The 15292-nt window shown below is 37.8% G+C and overlaps 1 protein-coding gene across 3 annotated transcripts in view; it reads left to right on the forward strand.

The window, feature by feature from the left end:
* Vps13a (vacuolar protein sorting 13 homolog A) overlaps nt 1-15292 on the forward strand; it is a 173855-nt gene that overhangs the window by 134233 nt on the left and 24330 nt on the right. For all 3 annotated transcript variants that reach the window (XM_021151796.2, XM_021151798.3, XM_021151797.2), the window contains exons 56-67: nt 94-240; nt 670-751; nt 1836-1905; nt 3096-3201; nt 6393-6506; nt 8041-8186; nt 10231-10312; nt 12402-12515; nt 13188-13263; nt 13346-13509; nt 13798-13843; nt 13932-14055. In XM_021151796.2, coding sequence (XP_021007455.1) covers nt 94-240; nt 670-751; nt 1836-1905; nt 3096-3201; nt 6393-6506; nt 8041-8186; nt 10231-10312; nt 12402-12515; nt 13188-13263; nt 13346-13509; nt 13798-13843; nt 13932-14055 — 1271 coding nt within the window. The remainder of the gene's footprint in view (nt 1-93; nt 241-669; nt 752-1835; nt 1906-3095; nt 3202-6392; nt 6507-8040; nt 8187-10230; nt 10313-12401; nt 12516-13187; nt 13264-13345; nt 13510-13797; nt 13844-13931; nt 14056-15292) is intronic.

The following is a 15292-nucleotide window of genomic DNA, read 5'->3' on the forward strand; positions in this document are numbered from 1 at the left end:
GGGTGCCCCAAAGTCATTTTTATATAAATTTATAATTTTAATAAATGGTCAAAACAAAAACCCATCTCATTATGGAGGGGCAATATTTTTCAGGTTCGTTTAACACCTAGTGGCAATGACATGAAAATTCTGCAACCACATGTGATACCTGTCCGGAGAAATTACCTGCCAGCACTAAAAGTAGAATATAACACATCTGCACATCAGTCGTCATTCAGAATTCAGATTTATAGAATACAGGTGAGTCTGAAAGGGAAGGCAGAGCAGTAAAAACCCAGCTATGTCCGCCTAGCCTGTTTTATCTAGTGTGAAGCCAGAGAAGACAAGATGGAAGCTCTTGAGTAAAAACAAACTGGAAAAGCAACCAGAATTACACCTGTCTGTAATCACAGCACTAGAGAAGCTGAGGCAGGAGGCTCACCATGAGTCCAAGGCCAGCCTGTGCCATGGAATGAGACTCTCTGTCTGAGAAGGAAAGATGGCATGAAGCGGGGAGGGTCAGTTTGAGAGAAAGAGAGATAGAAAGAAAAAGAAGAAAGAAAGAAAGAAAGGATAGAAAAGATAAGGAGGAAGACAAAGAAGGGAGACCGGAAGCTGCGGACAGGAGGGATGCTTGTAGTCAGGTTGTGTGTGATATGCTATAAACTAATTATTGTCTCATTTTCTTAGATCCAAAATCAGATTCAGGGTGCTATTTTCCCTTTCGTGTTTTATCCTATTAAACCTCCAAAGTCTGTCACCATGGACTCAGGTTTGTGCTACTTTTAGGTTGTGGTATACACTTGTGTGGCTAGTGGGTCTATTTGGCTATAACAGTAGCATTCTCAAATTTAGTTTTTATAGATGATTAGATAATAAAACTGCTTAATGAAGGACTAGGAGTTCTCCATCAGAACCTTAAAGTATAAGAATGGTTATTTTAAAATATATATATTAGAGTTTTTAGAAATAGGAATTTTAAGACATAGTACTGATACATAAACTAATAACCTATAATGTTTAAAATATTAGAAAATAAATAAACAATGAGAAAATTTAGATCCAGTGGGTATTTTTAAAGATTGTATTGTTTGCTTTATGCATATGTCTTAAGAATGTATGTGTACATCATGTGCATGCCTGGTTCCTGCAGCGACCAGAAGAGGTCATCAGATCCCCTGGAACTGGAGTCATGGTGGTTGTGAGCTGCCAGTGTAGGTGCGGTGCTGGGAAGTGCAAAAGTGCCATTAACCCTTTAGTCAGTTCTCCAGCCCTTAGGTTCAGGATCTTCTGAATGGTCCTGTGTTCTCCAAACGAGAGCAACTGACACTCTTTTCAACCTCTCTTCGTTCTTTCGTTTTTCTTCTCTTTCTTGTTTATCCCTCGTCACTGTACTTTCTCTCTGCTCCCTGCCACCTTTACATTCTACCTCTCTTTGCTTCCTTTTTCTGTGTTCCCACCACAGACCTTAAATCATGGACGGCACACTTTGTAGTGGCTTTTTACAATTTCTTTGTAGGTCTTCTCACTCTGTTACATACATATGCTAGTTAACTTAGGAGCCGAACCATGCAAGCCTCCAGACTGTGTTTGCACAACTTGCTGTTGTCTCTTAATTCCTACTTCTATTATAAAGTCATTAATTTTTATAATTATCCTTCAAGTGGCTGCAGATAACTAAAAAGGTTGTTCTGAGGACTGAGAGGAAGACTAAATGACCTTAGAGATGCCATTAATTGTATTTGATGCTGCTGGCTAACTACATGATGAATTTGATATGTATATTCAGTTTAAAGACAATGCCCAGCCTTTGGCTTAAAATGTGATGAGCATAATCATATTTTTAACCTTCACAGCACCAAAGCCGTTTACAGATGTCAGTATTGTCATGAGATCTGCAGGACATTCCCAAATATCACGCATTAAGTAAGTGTCTTCATATAGTTCTTGTGTGTTTATTTAATTGTTTTGTCTAAACATTTGAATATATTTTTGTTCTTGTTAAAACCAGATTTTATGTGAGCCAGATATTTAAGTGTAAAATAATAAAATTTAAAGGTAAAATAAAATCTATTAAGTATTTCATAATCTTAGAAAGTCGGAAGATTCTAAATGTGATTTATGTGAAGGTTAGCAGTAGTTGTCTCTAGACCTCAGGTACTTTATTATTTTCTGTTTATACACATTTTTTCCTGTCTCGAGTTATTTATAATGACCATACATTGTTTTAGGAACAGTGACAAAAGTAAACTTTCCATCTTTATTCACAACTCACGCATTCCAAGAAGCAGATTCTGGAGCACAGCATCCATCCAGGTGATGGATTCCTCTCTGTTTCTCCTGGCCACTGACATGAACTGTTATGGGCTAGGGGGAGATCTCAGTGCACAGAGTCTCTTGAAGCACAAGCCTAGTAAAACCTGACTTTGATCCCTGGAGCCACATGCCCACCACACATGCACACTGATAAAAAGATAAAATTTAAAAATAAATAATAATATTATTATGTATATGTATAGTTAAGCATTCTCATATTTTTATTTTCTAATTTAAAATTTTCCCTTTATTTTTATTTTATGTGTATAAGTGTCTTCCCTGCATACCATTATATATGTGTGGTGCTTGCTAAGACCTGAAGAGGGCATGTGTACCCTGGGGCTGGAATTACAGACAATTATGAGCCCTCTGTGGGTGGTGGAACTCAAACCTTTGTCCTCTGGAAGAGAAGCCAGTGAATTCTCTTAACCACTGAGCCATCTCTTTAGCTAGCTAGATTAATGTATGATTTTCTCAGAATATTTCAGACTATAAAATACTTTTAGGACTTGCTTTTTTTAATTAATTTTTTTATTTAAATGTAATGATTTACCACATGTATTTGTTCATTGTGGTTGTGGTGTAATTGCCTGTTCCATGACTTGTCAGTAGTCAGTTTCTTTTCTGTGGCCACTTTCCTATGTGGAGTTACTTGCTGGTACAGTGTAGCACAGTTCATTGCATTTGTTCATTTAGTCCCAAGTTTCCAAGCTCTAAAGTTGATCTCATTTATCTTATCTAAGTCCCTGAATGTAGTTACTGGATTTGTTTGTTTGTTTGTTTCCTACATTTTAATACAGGTATTTCAAAGTGTTGATTCAAGAAATGGACCTCAGTTTGGATCTTGGATTTGTGTATGCTCTCGCAGAACTTGTCACAAAAGCGGAAGTGACTGAGAAAACAGAGGTAAGATGTGGAGTGACAGCATTTGACAGAAAATATTATGAAAAGAGAAGGTCTAAGAAAATACTACAAACTCTGTGAATAAAGTTGTCATTACCTGATGAAATTCAAGACTCTCTCATCACATCTCAGATGTCTTAATTCTGTGTAAATGTTAATATCCTCTTTGCCCATAATATTTATATGCACAAAATCTTAGTGTATGGTGTTTGTTGAGGACTTAGTTCATACTTTTTATGAGAATTTCATACTTGTATACAGGGAAATAGCCTATTCATCCCCATGACTCCAGGCCACTTGTACCCCCATCACTTAGCATATTTTTAAGGTCTCTCTATGTTGTAACATGTATTAGTACTTCATTCCTTTTTATGACCGAGTAATAACTCTTTATATGAGTTTGTTACATTATGCCTATTCATTGGCCACTTGAAATCTGGATTGCTTTTACATTTTACAAGTATGATGATATTTAGTATGTACGTATTTTTATGTAAACTTAAGCTTTTCATTTCTGATGTGTGTATATACCTAAGAGTGTGTTTGCTGAGTCACATAGTAATAATGTTTAATCATATTTAGTCTTTTAGCAAATTCACTCTAATAATTTCCCATGTGGTTTACAGTGACTCCACCATTTCTCATCCGTTCATTTTTCAGTATATGAGCACTGTGACTCCTCAGCCTTCCCTACAACAATTACTATTGTTTGTGGGGTTTGTTCATGCCTTCCTAGTGGGTATGAACTTGCTTCTCACTGGGTCTTGTATGACTGAAAATGATGCTATTTATCTAAACATTAATTTGTGGGAAGATGTAGAGCAGTACTATGGCATGCATATGGAAGTCACATTTACAGCTCCCAGGCTTTGTTTCTCTTCTGCCTTGTGAGTGCCACCATCAGGCTTGGCCGTAAGCATATTTACCCACTGAGCCATCTCAGCCCACTGAGAAGAATCTTTTGATGTGCTAATATGTGTGCACCTTACTGCTCTGGCTCTCCAGGTTGTGTAATGGGTTATCTGTCTTCTTATTGATAAATTACCAAATTCTTTGTGCATTCTAATTGGTCTTTTACCAGCTGTATGAGTTTCAAGTGTTTTCTACTGTTCTGGCAGTATTTTAGAAGCATGGATATTTTTAATGTTAATGAGGTACAAGTTAGTTTTTCTTTTATTATTTGTGCTTTCTAAGTGTCATTTGCTAAAATAGTAAAACAATAGAAAAAAAAAACAATGAAAGTAAAAGACAGATTTTTTGAAAGAACCACAGAAGGACGCTTACGTCTGACTTTACCCAAATAAGTGAGTGATAAAGAAATACCACCAATAGTTTTATGCCAATAAATTACAAAACTTAGATGAAATGGACAAAATCTTAAAAATCAGAGGGAAGTAGTGAAAATGACTCAGAGGAAACCAATCATTTAAAACAATTCCTAAGACAGGAGGTGCGACCCTAGATCTACCTGAACCCTAAGATGTGAAGCCTGACCCTAAATCTTCCTGATCTCTAAGATGCAAGTTGTAACCTGATCCTAAATCTCCCTGAAGGGCAATGCTAACCCAGCTGCATCATCATTAGTTCTGCTACACATTGCACAAGTGGCTCCAATAAACAGGAAGAGGGAACCTTCTTCTCCTTCTCCACCCATACTATAAAGCCATTACTATTCCAACACTAAGATAAAACTTAAAAGGCACTAAAAGAAAACCACAGACTCAGATCTTTCATGAATATGAACATAAAAGACCTCAGCAAAATACTAGGGAACCAAGTATATCTGTCTGTCTGTCAAGATATATAAGAACAATACTGTATAAATGTAGGTATTAAATATACAGTCAAAAACTACAAAGAACTCAGGGTAAACACTGAAAATCTTACCCTATAGATAAGAAACAGCCCATTGATGCCTGTTCTCACGTCTGTCCAACATCTCACTAGCTTCAAGAAAAGCAAGTAGGGATGAAAAAGCAAAAGCACATACATCCAAACCACAGAATTCAAACGACCTCTTTTCTCAGATGATCTAATCTTTCATGCAAAAAGCCAAAAGAAGATACATACCTAAAGGTAACAGATGAATTATGTAAGTTATAAATGACAAGAACCAGCATACCAAAATCAGTTCTATTTCTTATGTATGTATTATAACCCCACACCGAAACTATATAAACAACTTTAACGCATAATAATCCAGCAAAAATAAATACCTGAGGATAAATTTAAACTACAAAATCTACACTCTGTAAATCACAGTGTAGCGTTTGAAGAACTTGACAAACTGCTCTTAAAATTTAGTGCAATCACAAAGGCTCAAGTCAGCCTAAATAATTTTGAAGAACAACAAAGTACTGGATCATACTCCAATTTAAAACTTAGCGCAAAGCATGATGGTAAGAACAATTAAGGCTGGCAGAAGGATAGACACACAGATTTCTGGAACAAAAGTGTATGGTTTTTTTTTTTTTCCACAAAAACCACAAGTATGTAATAAAGTAATGAGCAGTGTTTCAAGACCTGTTGCTGAGATGGCTGCCAGCCACTTCAATGAGAATTGGGGTCTTTACGGCCTAACTGTCAACGTCCTATTATCTTTTTAATATGTGGTTGGACAGGTGAGTGATTGATATACAATATAAGAAAATGAGATCTTTTCACATCTGCATAATTTCTGTAACTTAAGTTCTTGAGACATTTTTTTAGCATACATAAGTAACTTAGGTCTATGCTTATTTGGAAAAGAAGTGTTGGTGATTACCAAAAATAAAACCACCACTACCTCATGTGAAATTGTTTAGTGCCATCTCCTTTGTACATCATCTCACTAGCCTCTAAATTGTGGTAAGACAAGTACCAAAGTGCTACAGATTGTTACAGAACTCAGTTTAAAGAAGCAAATAGCCACAGAGGATGTTGCTGGAATGTATTAGTGCTCTTTTCAAGTAAGATGTATAGTCACATGAAGAAAAGCTAAGTATCATTTAAGAGAAACATAAAAGATACATCTCTCATGTAATTTGTGCCAGACTTCCCTAGCAGTAATGATACAAGTTAATTCTGAGACAGTAACTTCCAATTAAGGATAATGCTGACTGGGTGTTAAGGAAGGATTTTCTTCCATGTGAGAGGCATTGGCTTTAAATATCTTTCATAAACGGGTCCTTTCGGTGTTTGTATTCCTGGTGTAGGTGGAATATTTTCATAAGGATGTAGAAGCATTTGAACAAGAATATGAAGTGGTTTCATCAGTAGATCAATCACAAGTCAATCTCTTTGAATATTTTCATATATCTCCTATCAAGGTAAGAACAATAAATCATTTTTATTTTATAAACTAAATAATTATAAATTGGTTTGATCTCTTTGAAGGGAATTAGCACTTAAATTCTCTCCTTTAACAGCATAGTAGCTGTATAGTTTTACGGCTACGTAGAATGAAGGAGAAGTAGTGATTCTTAACAGTTTTTTAAAAATCTTTTTACCTTTTAGAAATAATACTGAAATCCTCTACAACCTGAGTCTATATCTTAACTCTGTTTTTTGACTTTGATTTTTTTTTCACAAATTATGATGTATCATTTCATGTATGGTGTATGTTTTAGCTAGAAATTCATAAAGTGGACTTAAGAGACACAGGGCAATACACCTTCATGTACACACACATGTACATGCATACATGCACACTGAAACACAAAAAGAGTTGAGCACAGAATATAGTTGTTTTAATTTTATTAACATATGTGTGTATGTGTGTGTGATGAATGAATGTGAGTATAGGCTGCATTTGTCACAATGGGAAGGAACTTAAAGGATAACATTCTCTGCTTCCATTGTGGGTTCTGGGTTTGAACTCAACCTGACAGGCTTATGTACCGAGTAACTTTACCTGCTAAGCCCATCTCACCAGCCCAGATGTCAGTTTTGGTTTTTCTTTAAATGTGTGTGTGCACTTGTCACTGCAAGCATGGAAGTATGCAGGAGGCAGTTCTCTCCTGTGAGCATGTGATTTCCAGGGATTGAATTCAGGTTGTCAGACTTGGTAGCAAGCCCCTTTATCTACTACTAGGCCATCTTGATAGTACTATCTAAATGTCTAACACAATTTCTGCAAGTTATTTGTAGCACATTCAAGTTAGTACACAATCCTGTCTGTGGGATTTATATACAGTACAACACAAAAGTCCAAGGTTTGTTTGCTTCCTTGCTTGCTTGTTGGGGAATAGAGTTTCTTTGTGTAGCGTTGGCTGTTCTGGAACTCAAGAGTTTCATCTGCCTCTGCCTCCTGAGTGCCAGGAATTAAAGGCATGCACCACCATTCCTGGCTATAAAAGTGGCTTTATGGTGATAACTTAATTTTAATAGTTGACTTTGTAAATTTTCAGAGATATGTGGTTATTTTTAACAACTTAAAAATCTAGGTTGTTAGTGTCACTATCATATATTTTCCTAGGTTCAGCACAATGTCAAGGGAATAGAGTTGAAGCTGCTTGTGGTAGTATTTGTTCAGCATTCGTTATGCTGAGGCAAGAGGGGTTCAAGTCCAGGTAACTTGGGCTAAGTAGTCAGATCCTGTCTCATAAAAATCAAACAGGAGGAGAATTCAGTCCATATGTGTAGTTGAACTAAGTGTTTAGCTGAACATCTTAAATTATGAATTTTAAACAGAGCTATGTTGGATTTTGACTTTGTTAAACGTTTTGTTATTAAGTTTTGGCATAATTCAGGTAACTTTTGAGATCTTAGTTATGATTTAGTGAACTCATTATCAAACTGTTTAGAAGTTAAAGTTGCCACACTGCGGGGAAAGTGCTTTAATGAATCTCTCTCTCTCTCCAGTTGCATTTGAGTGTTTCCCTGAGCTCTGGGAGAGATGAAGCGAAAGACTCAGAACAACATGGCGGACTAATTCCTGTTCATTCTTTAAATCTTTTGCTGAAGAGTATTGGTGCCACCCTTACAGATGTACAAGATGTAGTTTTTAAGTATGTTCAATACTTATATCTATAAACTGATGAATGGTTCATTTATGTTGATTTAAAATTTTTGTAAATGTAAGAAGAATATTGAAAATTATAGGCAAAATGTGGTTTCTGTCTTTAAGTGGATTATAATCAAAATAACACCAAGTATTTTGTCTACCCTTAATGACTAAATTAAGAATAATTTTTGAGTATTTCTTAAGGAAAGGAAGTATCAGATATTCAGTTTTATGTACATTAGAAACTCTGGCCTGAATAAAGATCTCTTAAAAGAAGTCGATACTTAAGAGGTGTGGTGTTAGAAAGGTAAAGCTTTCAAGCCCGTAAGAGGAAGGCTTGTCAGATAGTAAGTGACTAGACAGAGGACAATGAAGGGATTGATTTATATGTACTATAGTCAAACATTGGTTTTTAGGCTAGGCACCACAGGACACACACATAGTCACAGCACTGAGATCTAAGGTGGGAAGATGACTTGAGTTCAGGAGTTCAAGATGAGCACGAACAACATATTGACTCATCCCAGAATCAGACAAAACCCATTTCTGTTTGAATGAGTCAGAATAGAAGCTCATGGCTATCAGTGATTCAAAGAGGCTGAGTAAAGACTGCTTTACAAAAGAATGGCCTTCCCAGGTAACATGTCTTAGCAAGTCTACTTATTAAGAACAGCATGAAAGTCAGAGCTAGCTGTGAACCTAACTGGGAATCAGTCAAAAACAGGAACATAGAATCTAAATAAGGTGAACTATATATTCCTGTTCTCTTTTTTTATTAGATATTTTCTTCATTTGCATTTCAAATGCTATCCCAAAAGTCCCCTATACCCTCCTCCGACCCTGCTCTCCAACCCACCCACTCCCACTTCCTGGCCCTGACATTCCCCTGTACTGGGGCATATGATCTTCCCAAGACTAAGGGCCTCTCCTCCCATTGATGGCCGACTAGGCCATCCTCTGCTACATATGCAAGTAGAGACACAGCTCTGGGGGGTACTGATTAGTTCATATTGTTGTTCCTCCTATAGGGTGGCAGACCCCTTTAGCTCCTTAGGTACTTTCTCTTTATTAGGGGCCCTGTGTTCCATCCCATAGATGACTGTGAGCATCCACTTCTATATTTGCCAGGCACTGGCATAGCCTCACAAGAGATAGCTATATCAGGGTCCTGTCAGCAAAATCTTTCTGGCGTATGCAATAGTGTGTAGGTTTGGTGGTTGTATATGAGATGTTTCCCCGGGTGGGGCACTCTCTGGACGGTCCTTCCTTCCATCTCAGCTCTGAACTTTGTCTCTGTAACTCCTTCCATGAGTATTTTGTTCCCCATTCTAAGAAGGAGTGAAATATCCACATTTTTGGTCTTCCTTGTTGAGTTTCATGTGTTTTGCAAATTGTATCTTGGGTATTTTAAGTTTCTGGGCTAATATCTGCTTATCAGTGAGTGCATATCATGTGGTACATTTACACAATGGAGTACTACTTAGCAATTAAAAACAATGAATTTATGAAATTGTTAGGCAAATGGATGGATCTGGAGGATATCATCCTGAGTGAGGTGACCCAGTCACAAAAGAACACACATGATATTCCTGTTCTCATAGGCTGATTAAAAAAAAAAAAAAAAAAAAAAAAGAACTGTCCAGGTAGTACATCGTTCATTACCTCTGCTTCCCAGAAGGAAGACCTGCAGCAACTGACCATCTTCAGACAGCCCCTGCATTCACCTCAGCTTGTCAAAACATTTTCTTTTGGGCCCTTATAGGGTAAAGTTGAGAAATAGTTCTACAGGTACACAACCGAGGTCTTCCCCTTGGTCTTTGGTGGTTTTCTTCATAGGATAAGAGTTATAGATTTTACCAGACTTCTAGAGAATTTCTTTGACTAGACTATGCTAAGAATTGCATAGGATAAATATATTGGAAGAGATCTGGAAAAGAAAATTCTAAAGAAAATAAAACTAAGTCATCAATAGTTAACGTTTTTTTTTTCTGCCTCTATGCATACATATTTATGTATACATAAATATATATGTTAATATGTTTTTTCAGGCTTGCCTTTTTTGAACTCAACTACCAGTTCCATACAACATCTGAATTGCAATCTGAAGTAATAAGACACTATTCCAAACAGGTTAGTATGAGATTATCTTACACAGAGAAAGATGTAAGCTAGTGAAACCTTGTGTCTGCTGTGGTTCTGCATTTCTGCTGGCCTCTGGGGTGTCAGGATGCTGCTAGGGGAGGCAAAATGCAAGGGCATTAGGCTGCATTTCTTCCTTACCACTGGGGTGCCAGGCTCATAGGACGCCATCACGCCCACCGCTCAGGGGAGGCAAAGCGCAGTCTAAAATAGGGGTCCCAGTTATGTTTCTCCAGGAGATAAAAGTGGGGGGCTGGGATGGAGGCTGTGGTTTTCAAACTCCTATACACTCAGATACAGCTAGGAACTGCAAAGAGTTGAGAATGGGGGCTCCCATCCTCCTGTGTACCAGATGCTGCTGGGAAGAACAAGGAGATGGGAACAGGCCTGTGATGAGCCCATGGTGGGGAAATCCAGCTTAGCTTCAAGTGAGTGCCAGAAGTGTGGAAGGGCCTTCAGTGGGAGACTTAGGTGAGGCTCTGTAGGATGAAAGCCGTCCCACCCAGCCCCCAGCAGCCCTTGCTTGTCCAGACTGCTTTATTCGTGGCAGATGAGGACGGGTATGACACTTACTCAGGGTGAACCCGAGATGAAATACCTCTTGCAGGAAGGGATTCCCAGAAAGGGATGTTCATTGACTAAACACTCGGAACCTGTCTAGAGACCCAGTCAGCATGGAGAACTCTAGGCAATATGCAACATGACCTATTGTCATGGTCCTCTTAGTGGTGTCTCGTGGTCACATGCTACAGGACAGGAATCTGTACGGGAGCTACTCCCAACACCTGTTGTTCTCAACTATGAGTTTTATAAGGGTTCTGAGCTTTGCTTACCAGTTTTTCTGTCTGGTGGCACAGTCCACTGTCCCACATCTGTCTGTGCAGGTATAGTACAGATTTTTCAGGAGTACAAATTGCAAGTTTCAAAATTTTGAACTTGGGTTTTTTCTACCCTCAAATTTATTCACATGAACTTAAGCTAAACCACCATTTGAATTTTTTATACTTGTTCTTAAAACAAAACAATAAATAAAAATAAACACTATTAGAATTTTTCTGAATAAGTGTAGATTATAAATATATGAACTTTTTATTACTGTTTAATTCATCATACTTTGTTACTTGAAATGATCGGTCAATGATGAACACAGCTATTTTTACTGTGGAGTTACTGAGTCAGCTCTATGCCTGTTTCTGTGGATCTTGTCAAGTCTAGAAAGATTCCTCAATCTCAGGGTTTAGACCTGAGTTCTGGTCAGGCATCTGCTTTTTCCATGTACTTTGTGACCCTGGGAAATCTGTAAGATGCAGATGATAGTAACTCACAAGAAATGGAACACTGAAAACTTTTTCTGTATTCTAGACTCTAGAATCTAGTTTCATTTTATCTCTTCTAAGTTGCTTTTCAAAAACTAAGTATAGTCGGCTGTAGAGAATGGCTCAGTCACTAAAGAGGGCTTGCCTTGCAAGCTTGGTGAGTTGAATTTCATCCCCAGAACCCATGTGAAAATGCTGGATACGCTAGTAATACTAGTAATCCCAGCCAGTGCTGAGTGGTCAGAGACAAGATCACTAGGGTTCTCGTGCCATTAGTCTAGGCTAGTTCGGCCCTGTCTCAAAGAAGGATAGTAGTGTTCCTCAAGATGATGCCTCAAGGCAGGTTGGACTCTGCCTTCCACAGTTACCCACACATAATATGCACTCCCACGCTAATATGTATCTTTAATAATTATATTTTAAATGAAGAATTGTGATAAGGGCTGGACAGTACTTGCTGCTCTTCCATTGGACAAGGTTTGATTCTCAGGACCCACATGCAACCCATAGCTCTCTGCACCTTCAGTTCCAGAGGATCTGACACCTTCTTCTTGCATCCAAGGTCACTGCATGCATATGGCACTCGAACATATATGCAGGCAAAACAATCATGCACATAAAATAAACTGAAAAACAAAAAGAATAATGATAAGATTTGGGTCTTGAAATTTCTAGTAAAATGTTAGCCTGAGCAAACTGGATCTGAATACTAAATAATCTATAAGGATAGATATTGATTGGTATATATATTTTTTTATTTTTAGGCTATTAAACAAATGTATGTACTCATTCTTGGACTTGATGTTTTGGGAAATCCCTTTGGCTTAATTAGAGAATTTTCAGAAGGAGTAGAAGCGTTTTTTTATGAACCTTACCAGGTAAAATATTTGTTTGCATTATTTAATGAATAATGTGAAATGGTGCTTTCTTAATGTATAATATATTTTAGTTGTTAACTTGAGCTATACATGTAAACATGTACATTTGAGAGACCCACAGGGGAAATTTCTACTTTCTCCTTCAAAATTTCAACTTGCGATTTTCTTATGATTCCTAATTTTAAGCGTTGATTTGTAACAATAGTAAGTACAGTTCAGGTTGTAGAAAATGAAGTACACTGTGTATGGTAATTTTGTTTTGCACAAATGTATATAATAACAAGGGAATAGAAAAGTCTTAAAAAGGGAATAGAAAAGTATTCTACATCTCTTCAACTTTTCATGAGCACATTTAGAGTATCCCTACTTATAAAGTGCATAACAAAAACAAAGTAGAACTAATTTTTCTATACATTGTGATTTAAAAATTAGAAATGATAAGAATTTTAAGTTTTAGTTTTCTAAGAAATGATTAAGACTACTGTAAGCTGTGCACGCTTCTGTCACTACAGTTGACAGTGAGGAGCAAACTTCTTTCTTTGTCTGCATCTGTTCCGTCTGTTAGACTCTGTCTAACATTACCTAGGGGCTGTGGTTTCGCTGGCATCATTTCCTTTGTTCTTCCAGTCCTATCACACCATGTCTTTAATACCACTCCTTTTATCACTGTAGGGGGCCATCCAGGGTCCTGAAGAGTTTGTGGAGGGAATGGCGCTAGGATTGAAAGCACTGGTTGGCGGAGCAGTTGGTAAGCAGCAGGAAACCCAGCAGCACTGCCCAAACCAGTGACAGCTGAGTCTTTGCTTGACATACTGCTTACTCTCTGTTAGGTGGACTAGCTGGTGCCGCCTCCAAAATCACCAGTGCTATGGCGAAAGGAGTAGCGGCCATGACAATGGATGAAGACTACCAGCAGAAGAGGAGAGAAGCAATGAATAAGCAGCCTGCTGGCTTTCGAGAGGGCATCACTCGAGGAGGAAAAGGCCTTGTCTCTGTAAGACTTCCCTGGGCTTATAAACACATCGGGAAAATCACTTTTAAGTCACAATTGTATTTGTAAAGAAGTAGGTACAAGTCTACTTAAGTTAACTAACCATTGTAATGTGGCATATAAAATAGTCCCATAATCTCCGAAAACATTGTTTAAATAAAACACCTAGGAAATAAATGTGCTAATCATTGTGATCTATAGGAAGAAAGAACTCTAAAATTTTGTTTGTAGCAAAATGGTCTTATAAGCATCATATGGAAATATAACTTTTCACTTGTGCTTTTCCTGCAGGGTTTTGTAAGTGGCATTACAGGGATTGTTACAAAGCCAATTAAAGGCAAGTGTTGTAGTTGCTTTGGCTGTCACATAGCTCACAAGTTGCATTTTCATTTGGTCCAGTTGCTTGAGCTGATTGTGTTTTATAGGTGCTCAAAAGGAAGGAGCAGCGGGTTTCTTCAAAGGTGTTGGAAAAGGTTTAGTTGGAGCAGTGACAAGGCCAACGGGTGGCATCATAGACATGGCCAGCAGTACCTTTCAGGGAATCAAAAGGTAAATTCTCTTTATGACTGACAGATGAATAACATTGAAGCCTTGACATATAGCTACTGTTGGTTTGCAGGCTCCTCGTTGTGAACACTATGGCAGATTGTGTGCCTTACAAATTTTGATTCTAAGTTGCTGCTGTAATGTGACTTGAGCGGTATAGAGTTCTCTTTGTCATCTGTTTCCAGCAGCTGGTGTCAGGAATGCTTTGGCCAGCTACACTCTAACTCACTGCACCACATCAGTGTATGCTGTATGTGGCAGTTTAGTTTTAAAGCCACAAGCCATGGAGCAAGGTATGCAGACTTGTCACAGAGCTGCTAGATTTACCCTCATTTGCCAAAACCTCGCCATTCTTTATGTTCTTTCCTCTGTGAATATGCTAGGAAAGAAGTAAGAACAACAGAATTGAAAGATGCCTTGTAAATTTATTGGGCTTTACATTTCTGATACACACCCAAATGGAAAAACCAAGTTACCTAGTATGAGAGTCTGGAGTTTAGGAGAGAGGTCCCAAGGTTCCATTAAAGTTTGAGTCTAGGTCCTGAAATGCCATGTTTATAACAGAGTTTGTGAGTTCTTAAGAGTAAAAATGGAAAAGAGAAAAACCTCTGAGGACCTGAGACTTGGGAACAACACTTAGGAGGTAGGTAATGAGGACCCAGCAAAAGAGACAGAAAAAGAAATGGTCAGGAAAGTGGGATGATAATCAAGAAAGCAGTATTTAACGACTGCAAAGTAGACAATCAGAGTTGGTACTACTGTGTAAGAGAAAGAACTCACTTCACCCTACAGGACTCACTTCTGGGACCACTCTAAAATTTTATTTTACCTGTACTTTAACTCGGGATACTTTGTATTTTCTTTCCTTTCTTTATTTTTATCTTTTTTTGACCAATATTTAATATACTGTATATTTTACCTACTGTCTCTTATTAAAATGCAACTTCTGTGGGTGCAGTGACTCTTACCTCTTCCCACGACTAGCACTGAACATATGGTAGTCTGGGGTTTTGGTAGTGGTGGTGGTGATGTTTTGTGATTAAGCTAATAGTACATTTATATGCACTGGTAGGAAATAATGTAGAGGGAACTCTCCCATACTGCATCATTATATGTCCTCTGGCCACTGTAGCAAATTACTGTAGACCTGGTGACAAGAGAGAACCTTTTTCTCACAATTCCATTTGGAGAGAATTTGTCCCTTGAGTGTGCTAGCGTCAGGTAGCAGTCCTTGCTTTGT

The sequence above is a fragment of the Mus caroli genome, unplaced genomic scaffold (assembly GCF_978045245.1).
Source record: "Mus caroli unplaced genomic scaffold, Mus_caroli_1 scaffold_20, whole genome shotgun sequence".
Taxonomy (NCBI): Eukaryota; Metazoa; Chordata; class Mammalia; order Rodentia; family Muridae; genus Mus; species Mus caroli.